The 18,788-nt window shown below is 33.9% G+C and overlaps 1 protein-coding gene across 5 annotated transcripts in view; it reads left to right on the top strand.

Moving 5' to 3' along the window:
* The window catches only part of FBXW7 (F-box and WD repeat domain containing 7), a 230,417-nt gene that overhangs the window by 208,186 nt on the left and 3,443 nt on the right, over nucleotides 1–18,788 (top strand). For all 5 annotated transcript variants that reach the window (XM_040472344.1, XM_040472334.1, XM_040472348.1 and 2 more), the window contains 6 exons: nucleotides 4,087–4,221; nucleotides 9,783–9,906; nucleotides 12,259–12,395; nucleotides 13,343–13,456; nucleotides 14,679–14,860; nucleotides 16,862–17,087. In XM_040472344.1, coding sequence (XP_040328278.1) covers nucleotides 4,087–4,221; nucleotides 9,783–9,906; nucleotides 12,259–12,395; nucleotides 13,343–13,456; nucleotides 14,679–14,860; nucleotides 16,862–17,087 — 918 coding nt within the window. The remainder of the gene's footprint in view (nucleotides 1–4,086; nucleotides 4,222–9,782; nucleotides 9,907–12,258; nucleotides 12,396–13,342; nucleotides 13,457–14,678; nucleotides 14,861–16,861; nucleotides 17,088–18,788) is intronic.

An 18,788-nucleotide genomic window follows, 5' to 3' on the forward strand; every position in this document is an offset into this window, starting at 1 on the left:
TCTAATTATCTGAAATAAAATACTCCTTTCGTGGGGAATTTTCAAGTTTGCATTTGCAATTTTGCCCACAAATTAAGTTTTGTTTCTTTTGATCCTCGCCAAATTTGGAATGTTTTTCGTATCTCCTTAAATAAGTTCTCACATAACTTTACCATGAAAGACCAAAGGAAGATGCTTTCATCCAGGACAACTATTTTTTAGAACAGAAATAAAATAATTATCAGAATTATCCAGCAATTTTGCAGATGCAGAAATAAGGCCTGCAGAGGTTAAAGTGTAATCTAATTAGTGTCAGTATCACCTCTAAAAGTTGGGTTTCCTGATCTGAAATTGACTGCTGTTTCCACTATTCCTCATTAAAGGAATGAGGGTTGTTGTTATTTTGTTTTAATATAGTCATTAACTGCTAGTTTTTCAAGTTAATACATACTTCCCTTGCTGGTAAACCATGTATGCAAAAATTTGGAATCAGTCTTGGAGCCAAACTAAACAAGTAAGTCCTAGTAATACCATCAAATATAAATACCAGAAACACTCTCTGGAGAGAATTTTGAGTTAGTGGTGGTGTGGTATTTCCTGACTCTTTGGGGATTCATTTATTTATTCAACAAATAATTACTGGTGCTAGGTTCTACTTTGGATTTGGAATACAATAGTGAACAAAACAGACCAAAAACTCTTTTCCACAGAACTTACATTATAGGAGAGGGATGGAATGGGGGCGGGGGGTTGGAACTGGTTTGCAGTTTTAAAAAGGTTGCCTGGAATTGGTCTCGGAAGGACATAGGGAAGAAGCCATGTGGATATCAAGGGCAAGAATGTTCCAGGAACAGCAAGTGAAAAGGCTCTGAAGCGGAGCATGCTTCGTTTGTCTATGGCTAAAGCGACTAAACAAGAGGGAAAGGAGTAGGAAATAGAATCTTGTAGGCCAACCCAGACTGGTTTTTACTTTTAATTTTTTTTGAAAAATGTTTTTAATGTTTATTTTTGAAAGAGAGAGAAACAGACAGAGCACGAGTGGGATAGGGGCAGAGAGAGAGGGAGACACAGAATCTGAAGCAGGCTCCAGGCTCTGAGCTGTCATCACAGATCCCAACCTGGGGCTCAAACTCATGAGCCATGAGGTCACGGCCTGAGCCGAAGTTGGACACTTAACTGACTGAGCTACCCAGGTGCCCCTGGTTTTTACTTTGAAGTCGGAAGCCACTAGAGGGTTTTAAGCAGAAGAGTGAGTGATTTTTAGCAGTTATCACTGACTGTTTTGTGAAGAATAGAACAAGGAAGCTTGTGGAAAGAAATAATCCACGTGAGCGATAATATAGTAGCTAGGCCAATGTAGTTAACAGTCAGATTCTGGATATATTTTGAAGTTTAAGGCCTTAAAATTCATTGATGGATCAGAACCATCTAACAGTGGTGAGAATGAGAGAGTTAGGGATGACTCCAGAGTTTTTGGCTTGAGCAACTAAGAGAATAAGAGTTACAGTTTACTGAAATAGGATTATGGACATGCATATTTGAAGAGAAAGATCATGGATGTTAAGTTTTTATTGCATATCTAAGAATACATGTTGAATGGGCAATTTTATATACCAATCTGGAAGAAATCCAGGCTGGGGAGAGGAAAGCTTTCTATATGGTTCATACCTTTGTCGAAACCATCTAAGGAAAGTGACTTTAAGTAATTAGACTATTGAATATGTGTGATAGGTGGAAACAGTCTCATTTACTACCTAGCTTGCAGCCTGTGTTGCTAATCCTTGTCAGTGGTATACTTTTAAATAAAGGGTCACAAAGTAACATCTGTTGAATGTATGTATAATTTAAACACAGATATGCATTTAATTTTATTTGACTTGTTAAATATTGCTTAAAACAAAAACATTGTTTAAAATCTTAGAAATATTTTCCTATGCAAGCATAATTTTTGTCATGGACTTTGCTTAAATATATAGAAATTTCTGACGTAGCTTTTAGTATTTACTTAAAATCTGAATTAGTTGTTTATTTTTTATTCTGGCTTTTCACATTCTACACCCGATCCCCTAAAATCCTTGATAAAATATGTTTTCCATCTATTAGCAGTAATATATCATGTATTAATAATGTTTTTCTACCCTTTTCTTTCTTAAGAAAACTGTAATAATTCATTAACTGAAAAAAAGACATTAAACAAGTATATTGCCTTAAAGTAGAAATATTCATAGTAGCTATTCATGTCATTAATCTATGTAAGGTACATAGAGTAGTAATGTGTTGTAAGGTTTTTCACCCTATTACTGTAGAAGATTACATAGGATACCTTTATTTTTATATCAAAATTTAACCATAAAAACTTCCAAAAAGTGTTTCTAAGGCAAACAGTCATATATGCAAAGTGTTTAAAAAGTTTTCAATAATTAAATTAAATTTAATTAAGTAATTAAGATTATTGTGCTATCAGGTTACTTAAAGCTGCATTTTAATCAAGTCAGCATAAGTTATCCATTACCCAAATTGGATATATCCTCATACTTGTGTCCATGAATGGAGGGGAACAACATATTTATGAAAACTCACCTTCAATTCTATGAGGAATCTATATCAATAAATTAGAGTTTATAGTATTGATAGTAAATGATCAGAGATGAGGGGAGATGATCAGTGTAAGTTTTGTTAAAGAGGTAAATTTTGAACTAGGATTTGAAGCTGTGTGAGAAACAAAACAGTCGAACTTCAAAAGTAACTGCTTTTCATTGCTCATGAGTACGCAAATACATATATTTGAGTAGTTTTTATTTCTGTGCATAAGTCCTCACCCTAATTAAAAAGGGTCCAAAGTGGGTTCTCAACGAGAATCTTCTAGGTATGCAGGTATATAGAAGTAAAAGAAAAGAATACGATTTATTAGAGTCTATGTTTCCTCATATTTGGTGGTAAAATGGGAATGTTTCCCAGAGTTTTTATGATTAAGTAAGATAATGTTTGTGATAAGTGCTTTGGAAATACTATTGAAATGTTTGATAGTATTAACATAATCTACACCTTATAATAGGAGTTTCATCTACAATGAAATTCATTGTAGATTCTAAAGGGACAAAAAAAATTTAAACTACAGTACTTTAAAAAGTATTCTAAATAAGGCTTCCTGTGTCCTGAGTATATCTCAGTTTTCAATTATTATCCATTTCATATATTACAAAATCCAGGTTCCTAGTTTGAGCAAGAAATGGAATGTCAGATTGGACATAATAATTCACAAAGGTACTTAAATCAGCCTGGTCAAGGATGTTCTTTCACTTAAGCATCACAAAGTTATTTACATGTTTTACATGATTATTTTGAGGGGAAATTCTAACACTCTAAATTATTCACATGGCTTTTTAATGTTTCCTTTTAAGAATCATGGCTTTTCTGTGCAGATGTTCCTCACTGGCAAAAAAAAATTTTTTTAATAATCCCCTAGTATAAAGTAGTTTCTGTTTTTTAAAGTATAATAATGTGTTTTTGTCTTTCCCATAAGTAGTACTTTGTTTCTGACCCTTTTGTTCACATTCTAGTATCATTACTAAGTCAGTTACTGTTTTATGTTTTTGCTGCTTTTTATTTCAAATTATTTTCACATAATAAATCAAAGTTCTTTTATTTTGTGGAAGACACTTGTCAGATTTGCAGTATATCCAGCTATTAATTTTTCTCTAAATCATGCTGCCAATCTCCTCTGAGATGGGTTCCTTATTAACACTATCAAATTTTATGGTGCCCACTGGAAAGAATATAAAACACCTTGTTTACTTAGTAGCCCAAGTTGATGTTTCCGGATAAAACTCTGATTTCTTATCTTGATAGTAGATGAACATATAATATTTATAATAATATGGTACAAAAATATTTGTCAAAATCATGACTTTTTCTTAAGCTTTTATAAAATAAAGGTACCTAGTGAATTTGATGAGAATAATTGATTATCACTTCAGTGACTCCTGGAGAAACTTTCACTGTAAGCAGCCACTTTTTATGTTATGTGTAAACGTGGATTTTCCTTTATGAGTTTATAGCTTGAGACATCTATTAAAATAATAAAAATTTCTACTTCCTTTTTGATAGAGCTGGAGTGGACCAGAGAAATTGCTTGCTTTAGATGAACTTATTGATAGTTGTGAACCAACACAAGTAAAACATATGATGCAAGTGATAGAACCCCAGTTTCAACGAGACTTCATTTCCTTGCTCCCTAAAGAGGTAAGGATTATCAATTGTATTCTTCTGGGTGCTATTTGATAATATAACTCCATAGCGACCACCTTTAAACATGGTCATGCTAATTATGGTATTCAGTATTGTCGGTTTAACGCTCTTAATTAGTGTTAAAGAGAGATGTAAATGATAAGCTGCCATGACTTAATAGTATCATTTCCAGATTCAAGTATATTTATGGACTAAGTGACTTCTTTCCACCCCTGCAGTAAGTCATAGGAGAGAGAGTAAACTATTGAGTTTCATTAATTTGATTATTCCTTTATCACAGTTTTTTCCCAGGTTATTTGAAGCCCAACCTTTAGTTGTCTTGGTACATTTATTATATATAGTAGCAGATTTTTTTAGAAATTCTGATTTTAGTAAAACAGATTTTTGTTGTTTGTTTCTCCAAAATCCCTCTGAGACTAATAGTTTTATGATTTTGTTGAATGATAGTTCTCTGTTAACTCACATTATGTAATTTTTTTTTTAATATGTGGAATCTCACATGTGTATCTTTTTCTACTAATCATCCTTCGTCTTTCCCCCATCTCTCTCACTCTCTCTCTCCCATGCACGCGCGCACGTGCACACACACACACACACACACACACACACACACACACACACTCACAGATTTCCTGCATCGATTACATCCTTGTGGCATTTCTTTTGGAATTACTTATGCCTAGTTTTTATATCTTTATGTGAACTGACACTGTTTTTTTATCATAGATTGATTTTGATCACATGGGCATTCTTGGCTGCATAAATGAGGCATAGCTTAGATGTTGTTCTTTTATTGATGTTATAGGCTTCACAGTTTCATTTCTGTCAGCAAATAATATGACATTAAATAATCAATGTCACGTGGTTTATATTTTCACAAATTATTTATGTGCCACTAATTATATGTCAGCTAAGAAAACAATATATAAGACACTAATATACTACTGCAAATGATCTTAAAACTTCTAATATGAAGAGAAAGAGAGTCAGTTTTTTTGGATAACCATTCTAAACATCCTAAGGGCATTAAACATAGTCTCAATAATTTCACATTGGATATGAATAAAATAGTTTTATCATATTTAATGTATGAAACTAAGCATTACTCTAAGAGAAAGCAAAGTGGAAATAATATCTTTTTCCTGAAATGTTTCTTCTTTGGAATGATTTTTTTTTAATGGCAAAAAAAAAAAAAAAGTAGCATTGTCCCAGAAAAAATTTTTTATTCTTGCTGGCTCATGCTAAACCTGAACCTTTTGAATAGAATTGGCTTATGAAATGACATAAGCTCTCTTTGCTTCCAGAAGGACATTCATAATAGGTAGCACTTTTATAAGTATTTGACTGAAAGTAAAGTTAGTCCCTCTAATATTTTCTTCATGGTTTCCCTAGATATCCTCCTTATTTTAGAAGGTAGTATTTTTGTTAAAATACAGACTTTCTCTTAGTCTAGTTTGTCCTCTTATCTCTAAAAATGGTGAATATTTTGTTTTGCTTTATTTGTATTTCCATAATAACTTTTGAACACAAAAAATATTTAAAATCCAAAGACTATGAAAATATTTTTAAGAGTCTAAGAATTAAGCACAAATTATTGATAACCAGCGTAAATGCAATAAAGATTTTTTTGGATTAAATGTTCTTTTCAAGATTGCCTGAGGAAAAAGTAGAGAGGCTAGAGAAAAGAACAAGAGTGAGCTCTGGCTTAGCAGATCTTCTGCATTTTCCCTCTTTTTCAACTACTAGGAAACATTTCATATTTTGAAAAAATGCTTTATTTTATATTTGGAGAAAGAATGGTATAGACCTAAGTCCTTAAGGAAACTATTATCTTATTGGAGACTAAGTGCTATTATTATTTAAAACATCACTACTTTCATGGCAGGAAATGGACTTGTAATGATTTTCTTATAATTCCTTTCAACAGATCTCAAAGCTCTTTACCAACACTTACTTTTTTTTTTTTTTTAATGTTTATTTTTGAGAGAGAGAGAGAAAGAGACAGAGTGTGAGCCGGGGAGGGGCAGAGAAAGAGGGAGACACAGAATCCGAAGCAGGTTCCAGGCTCCGAGCTGTCAGCAGCACAGAGCCTGATGTGGGACTCGAACTCACAAACCATGAGATCATGAACTGAGCCGAAGTCAGACACTTAACCGATTGAGCCACCCAGGCGCCCCATCAATACTTACTTTTTAAGCTCAAAAACCTTGATAAAAACGTCACTAGTCTCATGTGGGAGGCTTGTGATATACTGCATTATCCTTATTTTTGTAAATAAATGCCAAGAAAAGCATAGTGATGCAGTAGATGACCTAGAACAAAACCTAAATTCTTCAATTTTTTAAAAATTTATTTGCTATTTATTTGGAGAGAGAGAGCAAGCAAGCAGGAAAGGGGCAGAGAGAGGGAAGGAGAGAAAGAGAATCCCAAGCAGACTGTCACACAGAGCTCCATGCGGGGTTCAAATTCATGAACCGTGAGATCATGAGCCAAAATCAAGAGTTGATGCTTAACCAACTGAGCCACTCAGGTACCCCCCAAACCTGAACTCTTAACATAGGATCAGCCAACAATTTCTTTATTCTTTTTTTAACCCCCTGTTTCACTAGTTCAATCCAGGGAAATACAGCAATTTTCTGGGAAAGTATTAGTTCCCTCTCACGTATAATATGGTGGTCTCTTACATAGGTTAAAGAGAAAAACAAAAAATAGCAACTCTCACTGAAATGACAAGTTTGGTCAAGGAAAAGGTTATCTAAAATAGATGTTCAATTTAAGAGCTTCTGTCTGTTGAGCCTTAGGAGGAATTACTAATCCAGATTTTACCTTTACGAGAAATGAAAAGAGGGGTGTCTGAATGGCTCAATCAGTTAAGTATCCAACTCTTAATCTTGGCTCAGGTTATGATCTCATGGTTTGTGAGTTCGAGCCCCATGTCGGGCTCTACACTGACAGTGCAGAGCTTGCTTGGGATTCTTTCTCTCTGTGCCCCGCCCCCCGCCTCCCTCTCTCTCAAAATAAGCATAAAAAAAAAAAAGACAAATGAATAGAAAATTGGATTAGCCAGACCATTTTACTTGGCCACAACAAACCTATACTCCCCTGCTATGGTATTATAGAGATGTTGTTCAGGACAATGCCCACTTTCTGCCTCCTGCAAGGAGCCCCACATGACTAAACCTTGCTTCCTTTGAGGAATTGTTATACTTCCCCCATAATATACGTTAAGAATTGTATAACTAATTGTTGTTCCTTTTGTGCTTGGCAGTTTAATTAAAAAACCATGTAAGATATTGTTGCCAGTGCATTTGTGTTCTACTTTTTCCCTGATTTAAACTTAACTTCTTTTATGATTTATATTTTTACTGGTTCTGATTTTCTTTTTCATATTTTTTATTTTCCTATGTGTATTTTCTACAATACTTAGATGTTTTTAATAGAACGACTAGATTTAAATAGAATAAGTTGAAATTCATGGTTGAGTTAGGGCCTCTGTTGTTTTAAAGGAAAAATGTACCAGTTACCTGTGGAGTTAGCACTTCAACTTTCGTTAGCACCTAAGTGTTTCTTTACTCTTTAATGCATTTCTCTTTAATGCATGCAGACACTGGACTAGGTGAGCTCATAATCACCAGTAATGAAGGAAATGATAGATGATTTAGGATGTACCTTTGAAATCTAAGGTGCTCTGGATACATTTTCTAGCCTTTAAGATCCATTGCCTGTTTCTGTAAATTACCTGATTTCTACTTCAGCTGGATAACTAAAACAAAGAATAGACTTTTTCAGATGACCATTTTAAATATGTTGGGCATTAAATAGCATCTCTTTTTCACAAATATAACTTTGTGCCTTTTAATTTCTATATTAAATATGAATTTCACATAGAAGAAAAATATGGTGTTATCATTACTGTTATACTGGCACTAAACAACTTGCCCAGGCTTAATTTCAAAATTAAGTGACTTATAGAGTATCCATTAGAAAAGTATAATGTTGATACCTATATCTGTCTATATCTGTGTCTATGTTTGTGTATTTGTATATGTGTATGTATGTATATATACACATATATGTAGATTGTTGGATATAGTTATGCCTTTTTGTTTAAAATTACTCAGTTTCTAAATATGATCCTGAATAGGCTTCTCCGATAGACCAAAAATAATTATTCCACAAAAAGGTTTTTTCTGTCATTTATCAGTAACAGTATTAAATTGAATACTGACTGGCTGGAGTACTTTCTATATGAAGTGTACTCAATAAATATGTGATTAATGATGAGCTCTCTCTATATAATGTTCTTGGGTAAGCATAATTTATATCATGTAATTACTGGTTAGCATCAGAAAATAATTCAAATTGTGCTTTTACTCCCTGTATGGCCTTTGGCCCTTTAAATGATAGTTTGTTTTAATTCTTGTAATTTAATTTCTGTGAACACTAAACTTTATTGCTTTGTTTAGATCATTTGGGTTCTAATATCATAATTTAAATTTTTATGTGATTAGTGAGGCTAATTGGATAAGCATACTCACAAGTTACCATCCCCCTCTTTTTTCTTTCTTCTTCCCTTATTTACTTGAATTGACTATACATGCTTTAAAAAAAATGATGGTTTGCAACCCTTGGAAACAAAATTTTAAAATCAGTGATATACCAAAGAGCTGGTACAAATATACAAATATATCTGGCCCATCAAGAAAATCCCCACCAGCAATGTAAAGTAATTAGAACCTAATTGCTTTTATATGTCTGTGGAGCAGTTTAGTAATTGTACCCTCTTGTCATTTACATTGAAGGGTATAAATGTTTGAGAAGTTCATCATTGTGATAATAGACACTTTGATGTGATAAAGAACTATTAATCTTATCTATCAGAAGTGATCTGAAATCCTACCACACAGAATATCTAGATATCTCATTTCTTTTTTTTAATGTTCATTTGTTTTTTAGAGAGAGAGAAAGTGCAAGCGGGGGAGGGTTGGGGAGGGATGTGGAACAGAGGATCTGAAGTGGGCTCTGTGCTGACAGCTTCAGGGCTGACAGCAGTGAGCCCAATGCGGGGCTCGAACTCACAAACCACAAGATCATGACCTGAGCTGAAGTTGGATATTCAATAGAGTGAGCCACTCAAGCGCCCCTGAAATCTCATTCCTTAATTTATGTCATAACTTCAGTGAATTTACATGGTAGTGGGGAGAGAAAAGTACAACATCTAAATGACTAATAAAGTGTACATACACATACATACGTACATAAATGGTAGAATTCTTGACTTGAGGCTCACAGAGCAAAATAGCAGAGGCAGAGAAGCTTAAGTATTCTTTGCAGAGGTGACGTTAGTCAAGTGAAGTTCATAAAAACCAATAGAGCGAGTTTTTTAAGCTTGGTATATATTTAAGATTAACTATTAGAAAGTCAATTTCAAAAATTAGAATGTAGAATTACATTGTGTTTATCTAAAAGTGCTTCATTCTATAGTAAATAATTAACTTATTATTTTTGTATGTGTATTTTTAAATATGGACATACTGTGCTTTTGCTTTTCATAGCTGGCACTTTATGTGCTTTCATTCCTGGAACCCAAAGACCTGCTACAAGCGGCTCAGACTTGTCGCTACTGGAGAATTTTGGCTGAAGACAACCTTCTCTGGAGAGAGAAATGCAAAGAAGAGGGTAAGGTTCAAAATCACAAAGAGAAAATCTTTAGACTCTGAAAAAGCAAAGTGACTCTGAAAACAAATAGCAAAAAGTAAAAATTAGAAGTTTTATATGTGCACATAGAATTGAAAAAAGAGAACTTTGGCCGCTTATCAAAGAATGAAAAATTAGTCTTCATTGACATTCACCTACTTATATAAAATCCACAGGTTACCCCACACATTCAAATGAGCTAGATCTCGCAGCTAACCCCTTTAATGAGCGATAGTAACGAATAGCAAATGTATCTGATTTGCTTCCCAGTCTGAAAAGATCGGATGAGGATGATTTAAAGGAAACCTAAAAAAAAAAAAGAAACCAAAGCAAAACACAGACCCATGTATACAGAGAGCAGATTGTTAATTGCCAGAGGAGAGGGGAATTGGGGAGGCGGGTAAAATAGGTAAAGGGGATTAAGAACTATAAGCTTCTAGTTGTAAAATAAATAAGTCATGGGGATGTAATGTAAGCATGGGCAATAGAGTCAATAATATTGTAGTAACTTTGTAAGTTCACAGAGGATAGCTAGATTTATTGTCATGACAATTTTGCAGCATATGTAAATATCAAATCACTGTGCTGTATACCTGATACTAATATTGTATGTCAGCTACACCTCAGTTTAAAGGAAGGACAAACCGAAGACCTAAATAGGAATTTTTGTTTAAAATAAGATGGCGATTAATTTCTACCAGCAGTTTCATGGATGAGAAAGGTGTCTGTCTTTCCAATACTCACAATTAAAGATCAAGTTATAATTGCAACTGTCCTTGGGAGAGAAACTCACTGGAATTCACACTAATAAATGACTACTCAGTCATATAATGAAGGAAGGAAGAAAGGAAACCCCAAAATTATATTAACAGTATTCAAATATTCCATATTCTATTCTTTCACAAACATTTATTGAACACCTCCTATGAGCTGGAGATTCTTAAATGTTGGGGATATAGTACTGAGCTCCCATTTTCTTCCCATCATGGAGCTTATGTTCTTGAAAATTGTAAAAAAATAAACAGAACAAAGAAAAAGAAAAAATCTCCTTTCTTAGTAGAGGAGAAGGTATTATCTATATTAGATAACAAAAGGACATTTTTTTTCCAGCAGGCATCTAAAAAAATTATATTTTTGAAAAAAAATGTAAAAATATGATTTGCCTCTGAGAAGCAAAAATTTTTGGAAAGAAAGGTAGAGCATGAGACAGATACTCTACAGGTTACCCTCTCCTTCATGGAGATCATAGTTGATGAGGGGCACTGATGGTTAATAAAGCTGGAAGGTGAAGATCCAGGATACTTGGTTTCTGTCCTGCTTTTGCCCTGTCTGTAGCTTTGACCAGTGAAACCTTCTCTTCTCAAGTGTCTATATACATAAAGTGGGATTAATCACCCCTGCCTTACCTTCTCTCATAGAATCATTATTTTAATGACTTTTTAAAAAACTGTGGTAACATATACCTAAGATAGAACTTATTCTAACCATTTTAAAAATTACAGTTCAGTGGCATGAAATACATTCATGTTTTGTACAATTCATCTTTAGAACTTTTTCATCTTTCCCAGCTGAGAGTTGATATCCATTTAACAGGAACTCGTTCCTCCTCCCTGCAGCCCCTGGCATCCATCATTCTGTTTTCTGTCTATGAGTTTGACTACTACTGTATGTGCCTCATATAAGTGGAATCATACGGTATTTGCTTTTTTGTGACTGACTTGTTTCATTTTGCATACTGTCTTCAAGGCTTAACTGTGTGGTAGCATGTGTCAGAATTCTCTTCTTTATCAAGGCTGAATAAATATTCCACTGTATATATCCCACATTTTGTTTCTTTATTCATCCATCGATGGACACTTGGGATACTTCCACCTTTCAGCTATTTTGAATAATGCAGCTATGAACGTGGGTGTACAAGTATCTGTTCAAGTTTCTGCTTTCAATTCTCTTGGGTGTATATCCAGAATTGGAATTGCTGGATTATATGGTAATTCTGTGTTTAATTTTTTTGATGAACCAGCATACTCTTTTCCATAGCAGCTAATATACCATTCTATATTCTCACAAACATTGCATAAGGGCTCACATTTCTGTACATCCTGACATCCAACGTTTCATAGAATTATTTAGAGAAAGAAATGAAAAAGTCAATATGAAAACATGCCACAGAGAATGCAAACTTTACATTATCGTTTTATAATACAGTATTAGAAATTGGACAGTGTCCTGTATTTCAGTGGTTTTGAGCATAAGGGAAAATGAGATACATTATAAAATGGGTAATTTTTATTATTGGTGATGGCAGTTATACTCTTTATCTCTTTAAAACTTTAGGTATTGATGAACCATTGCACATCAAGAGAAGAAAAGTAATAAAACCAGGTTTCATACATAGTCCATGGAAAAGTGCATATATCAGACAGCACAGAATTGATACTAACTGGAGGCGAGGAGAACTCAAATCTCCTAAGGTAACTGAACTCTTGCACAGTATAACAGAAAGCACTGATCAGTGTTGGTACCTGATACACTCTTCTTGGCCAGCAGTATAACTTGACACCTATCTCCTGTGGAAAGAAAATAATATATTTTAAAATAACCGAAAATGTAACTGACAGCATTGCTCTGTTGCTAATTTCTCCAGTCTGACAACTAATTGTACTTGAATAAAAGATGAGTTGAATTGCATGTCATTCTATCTTATGTAAGTGACGATTTCTGAGTATCCTGTTGAATTTTGTGTCGTATGCTTGAGATTTTGCTTGCTCTCTGACCACGTAGTTAGAACGTGATTCTTTGAGCAGTGCCCATGTTTTGTGTTTTTGGTGGCTTTTCTGAGTTTTATTTCTCTAAATTTAAGTATAATACTGATTTTCTGTCTTATCCTAAATATATAAAGAGTGACAAAAATGCTTATATTATACAACCGGAAAAAAGCAATTAGAGATACCGTTACATTAATATGTATACATTATAACAGGCTTTTTTTTGTTTTAAGTTGAAAAAAGTTGATAATTATTGTTACTTTTGTCTTTCTCGTTTGTAGGTACTTTTGTTTTTGTGTGTGAAAATTGCAAACCATAGATGCATAGTTTTTGGTTTGAATAGATAAAGAGATGATTATAAAATACATTTGTGTTTGAACCATCTTTATGAGTTTTTAACTCATAAAAGTCTTGACTCAATTTTAATAGTTGATATCTCAAGTATAAAAATCATAGAATATGGAAAACAAAATGTTTAGTACTTGATTCATCAATCAGGAAGGATGGATGATACTTCATATTTTATATAAATTGTATTTTAAGAAATAGACTATAGATTGCGGCTCCTATTTGTGTCTTTATTTTTCTTTTCACTGGTATTTTTAAAAATTTAGTTTAATAATATATTTCTAATCTGCTCATCTATCTTGTAGGTTCTGAAAGGACATGATGATCATGTGATCACATGCTTGCAGTTCTGTGGTAACCGAATAGTTAGTGGTTCTGATGACAACACTTTAAAAGTTTGGTCAGCGGTCACAGGCAAAGTAAGCTTTCTTCTTTCCACACTTCACATTTTATGTATGCCTTTGCAGGGACCAACCAGGAAAAAAATAAGGGTTCATTTTTGACTGCAGCTTATTTTGATAACAAATATCAGAGCTTCTAATTTATTTAGTTTTTCCGGTGGCACAAAGATCATGTTTCTCAGGATACGATGTCATTAGTTTCTTCTTGTAAATAGTCAGTCTATCTTTGTGACTTAGCTATTGTATAATTCTCACAGGTGTGCTTTATCTTTTTTTGGTTAATTTTTCCCACTTTTATTAGCCATCTCGCTTATATTGTCTTTTGTAAACTTTTTTAAAACTATGATTGAGGGATATGTGTTTTTTCTGCTTTGTTGGTAACTTACCTATAGTTTAGAAGTTGAATAAATCATGTTAATGTAGACTTATCTCAAGCCCTATGAGATGAAAGTTAGGCAGATACGATATATAAGTGAAGGAGTTTGAAGAAAAGAAGTAGTCTAAGCAATTAATTTCACTGTGCGCAGTATTATATTTTAATTGTTCTATAGTGAATACTTATTTTTATCTGTCCAATGGAGAATGTTTTCATGACTTAAGTAACTGACTAGCTAAAAAAAGTAGAGGAAAATGTGAAAAAAACAAAAACCATGTCTTTTAAAATGTCTTACAACACATTGATTCTTGGGCAAGAATCTTCTAAAATATTCCAAGTCAGATGTTAGAAATTTTTTTAAAGCAGCTTCATATTTCCACAGTGTAATATTAGCTTTGGACTTATTTCAGAGTTTTAATATCTGTCTTTACTTGTCCAGAAGTACTTTGCCTGGCTCCTAACTACTGCCTTGGGGCAGATTCAGATGAAATGTGGTATGTAAGCCACACCTAACACAGTTGGCGTTCTTTCATTGAATCCATTCATATGGAAGAAAGAAGTTGCAATTTTAGCATTATTTCATCAAAAAGACCAGGCTGGAGCTGTCTTACTTTAATGAGAAGTGTTTTACTTTCTACGTACTTGTTCCTCAGTTGTACGTGTGTGTTTAATATATAATGCTACTGAATTAAAAAACCAATAAATAGTGATGGGATCATGTTATATTGATGTGAGGAATTATTTTTTGATGTGCCAGTCAAATTTTGTAAATAACTTTACCCCAAAATTTAATGAGCTACTGAAATGTTATAATACATCATTTTCTTTTCTACCCAAAAGTAATCATCTTAAGTGTTTTTCCAGTGTCTGAGAACATTAGTGGGACACACAGGTGGAGTATGGTCATCACAGATGAGAGACAATATCATCATTAGTGGATCTACAGATCGGACTCTAAAAGTGTGGAATGCAGAGACCGGAGAATGTATACACACCTTGTATGGGCATACTTCCACTGTCCGTTGTATGCATCTCCATGAAAAAAGGTAAGGGGAAATCCTTTCTCTGTTACTTGTGAATCTGAGGCCTTTTGTGTAGAGTTCAGTTGTATAAAACTGTGTTTATTAGAGAGATAGTGATAATGTGATGTTAAATTAGACTTTATTAGACTTCAGATGTTTCTATACTAGCAAAGCAGTAGTGTGTTGGCTTAAAATTGGGGATTGTCTAAATTTCCGTCTTCATTTAGTAGTGTTGTTGGCTTCCTCCTTGAAACTCTATTTTCTAATCTTGTGTAGCATTTTATTGTTGTACAGCTTTGATGACTCATCATCTTCAAAAATTTCTCTCTCTCTCTCTTTTTTTTTTTTTTTTTTTTGGTGTTTATATCCCTGCTAGTGGGATAAATTCAGTTATTCAGGCTTCAAGCTTCTGAGTCTTTTTAAATACCCACCCACCCTACCTCCACTCCATCCTATCCCCTTATATCTAGGCAAAAGCTGAGGCCCATGGGTTTTAGCTTATTCTCATTACCAGTCACCTGAACTATTGACATAGCTTTCACACTTGGTTTTCTCACCTTTTACATGGCTGACAGAGAATTCTTTTCTAATTATGATAGTGTCATTGCCCTTTGAGGGCCTTCTGTTGTCTATCGAATCAAGGAAGAAATCCTCAATCCAGTTTTCAAAATAGTTTCAGCCAAACCAAACTGCTTGCCTTTTTTTCTTCTCACTGCCTTCACTCTTGCTTTGATCTCCTCCTACAAAGCCCTCCTATTAAAATCCTTTCGATCTCCTATTGGCATGTCTTCACAGTATCCCTGTTAAACAAATGTGATTTCGACTTTACTTTGTCAAAAAAGGTCTGATGGTTCTTACCATAAATCTCCTGCAGTCCTTACCTTTAATTCTGTCCACAGCATCTTCTTTATGAGAACCATTACATTAAGCAGATTTCACACTAGATTTGTAATATGTGAAGAAAAGTATCTTCTCATATGTAGTTTGAATCTACTTTGAACAGTGTGCTCTACTATTAAAATTTGGGGGGTTTGATATTGAGAGACCTTGTATTTCAGTTTCCATTATGTTCTGACTTAAATCACTCAATGCTTTCATTTTCTGCTCTTCCAAATGTGGAATCTATGGCCTTTCGTTATCTCTTTGGAATGACATGAAGATACCTGAGTTTTCAGCTCTCCTTTGTAATCCAAAGGCGATTGTAATATTAGTATCACTCTGGTCTTCAGAAGAGCATACTTTTAATAATGTCAGGCCAAATTTTTAAGGGATTATTGTTGCCTCCCTATGTGTATCTTCTAAAATCTGTACATCTTAATGCCTCCATGCCTATTGACTATAAATATAAGCATATGTAGCCTTCATTTGAGGATTTTCTAAAACTAGTAAATTTTACCAGAATTATATGGTGTAAGGCACATATCTTCAGCTGTTTAAATTTCAAATTCAGATTTGTTTTGTTAAATAACATTTATTAATTTTTTCCCTAATCACAAAGAATATATATTCATAATTAAAATTTTGGGAAATGGCATAAAGAATAAAGAAGAAATGTAAAATTCAAAATACTACACCAGAGTTCTCCCACTAACATTTTATACATGTTGCCCACATTAGCATTTTATTTCTAAAATCAAGATCTTATTGTATATATTTATCACTTGGCAGTGGTGGCGGCTGCTGCTGATGCTTCTTCTCTTCCTTCTCCTCCTCCTCCTCCTCCTTCTCTTTCTCCTTCTTCAAATACAATACAATAGTTTTCAAATTGTCCCACAGAACCCGAGGTGCTCCACAGCCCCTTATAAATGGAGGAACCAAAAGCAGGCAGAACTCTAGGCTTCCCAACCAGAGTAACTTGACTTGTGAATGTTTATATATCACAGTTTTATATAGGATTTCTTTGAAAACAGGTGTTCCTGCTTAAGAAAAGAAAAAATATAATAACCACTGACTTTGTATATCACGTTTACTCATGCTGTTAAAAATTCTAATACTTTTTTTCTGTTTTTTTTTTTCCCCTTACAGAGTTGTTAGCGGTTCTCGAGATGCCACTCTTAGGGTTTGGGATATTGAGACAGGCCAGTGTTTACATGTTTTGATGGGTCATGTAGCAGCAGTCCGCTGTGTTCAATATGATGGCAGGAGGGTTGTTAGTGGAGCATATGATTTTATGGTGAAGGTGTGGGATCCAGAGACTGAGACCTGTCTACACACGTTGCAGGGGCATACTAATAGAGTCTATTCATTACAGGTAAGAGATCCTATCTCTTTTATCCCTTAGATGCTTTACTGATGAATCATAAGATTGTTTTACTCAGACAATTGCTGTCAAATAGCTGATTCAATACAATCCAAAAAATACAGATCAAATCATTCTGTTATATCATATAGTTTAAAATTGGCATGAAGAGGGGCGCCTGGGTGGCTCGGTCGGTTAAGCGTCCGACTTCGGCTCAGGTCATGATCTCACGGTCCGTGAGTTCGAGCCCCGCGTCGGGTTCTGTGCTGACCGCTCAGAGCCTGGAGCCTGTTTCAGATTCTGTGTCTCCCTCTCTCTGACCCTCCCCCATTCATGCTCTGTCTCTCTCTGTCTCAAAAATAAATAAACGTTAAAAAAATTTTTTTTAAATAAATAAATAAATAAAATAAAATTGGCATGAAGAAAGTATAAATTTTGAACTCAAATGATTTGTTTAAATTTTTCTGTGATCATTTTTCCTATAAAATACAAATATTTGTCTTGGAACTTGAGACTTTGGAGCCCTAAGTATTACTATATTAATTATTGGGTAGATAGTCTCATAGGAAAATAACCTGGATTTTAATAAACTCCTTAGCAGAGGATTAATTTGGCCAAAAGCTGCCCCTTTGCCTTGATAGCTGCAAGTTGATGGACCATGTAATTGTGATTCCATCCCATTCACAGTGGAAGTGGAGCCTTTCTACATAAAGCTGCTCTACCAGATGCTCTACCAGCACAGGGCTAGTGATTTGTAGTCGCAAAGAACTGGATTTGACTAAACTGATGTTTTTTGTTTACATTTGAACCTGATATTCTTGAGAAGGTTGCCATATTTTGAAATAAATAGGTTAATAGAAAGTTTAGCAAATGGGTCTTGTTTTATTTTCTGAAAGACAGCATTTTCATTGTAAAAATTTGTCCATTACTGATATAGTTTATTTACCAGTTACTGCCTATTAGTGATCAGCAGATTAGTACACAGTCCCAATGCTGACAGTTCTCTATTCTTGGGATATTTGTTTCTTAATTCATGGAATACTGTCTATGTCACAAAATATTGGCATATAATAAAGATGTGTTAACTTAGAAAATATTATGAATTTGGTGGAGAGAGAATTGGCTAAAGTTTTTTTTATGTTTTGTGATATGCTCAGAACCTTAATGAATATAATATTCTCATTTAAGTAGACCATTAGATTGAGAGAAGAGGTAGCAATATTATTATAGATATTCTAGGAATTGATATTTATTGCCTTTTGGTATAGCTGGGAAGCTGGAGAAGAGGTACCTATATCGCTTGCTTTTGTTATCAAAATGCCACCTCTTATAATTTCAGATATAATTATCTGTTGGCATATTTCCTAATTAGCATTTGGTTCTTATAAATGAAGTTTTTATTTTACAGTTTTTAATGGAACTTACTTTTAAACATCATGAGAGTTATCTCTAGTCTTTTCATGCCTTAGGTGTGTTGATAAACACAGCCTTTAATCACAAGCTTTGTCCATAGTTTCAACTTTCTGTTGTGAAGTAAGACTCCAATAGTAATCCTTATTGAATTATCCCGGATATTTAGCTACTAAGTGTGGCCAGATGATTTGAAAGTAATGCGTTCGTGTTTTGTTTTGTTTCTGCATCTAGTTTGAAGCCACTGGCCATAAAAATAGATAGATAGATAGATAGATAGATAGATAGATAGATAGATAGATA

Source organism: Herpailurus yagouaroundi, unplaced genomic scaffold (assembly GCF_014898765.1).
Source record: "Herpailurus yagouaroundi ecotype Mexico unplaced genomic scaffold, PumYag 28, whole genome shotgun sequence".
Lineage (NCBI taxonomy): Eukaryota > Metazoa > Chordata > Mammalia > Carnivora > Felidae > Herpailurus > Herpailurus yagouaroundi.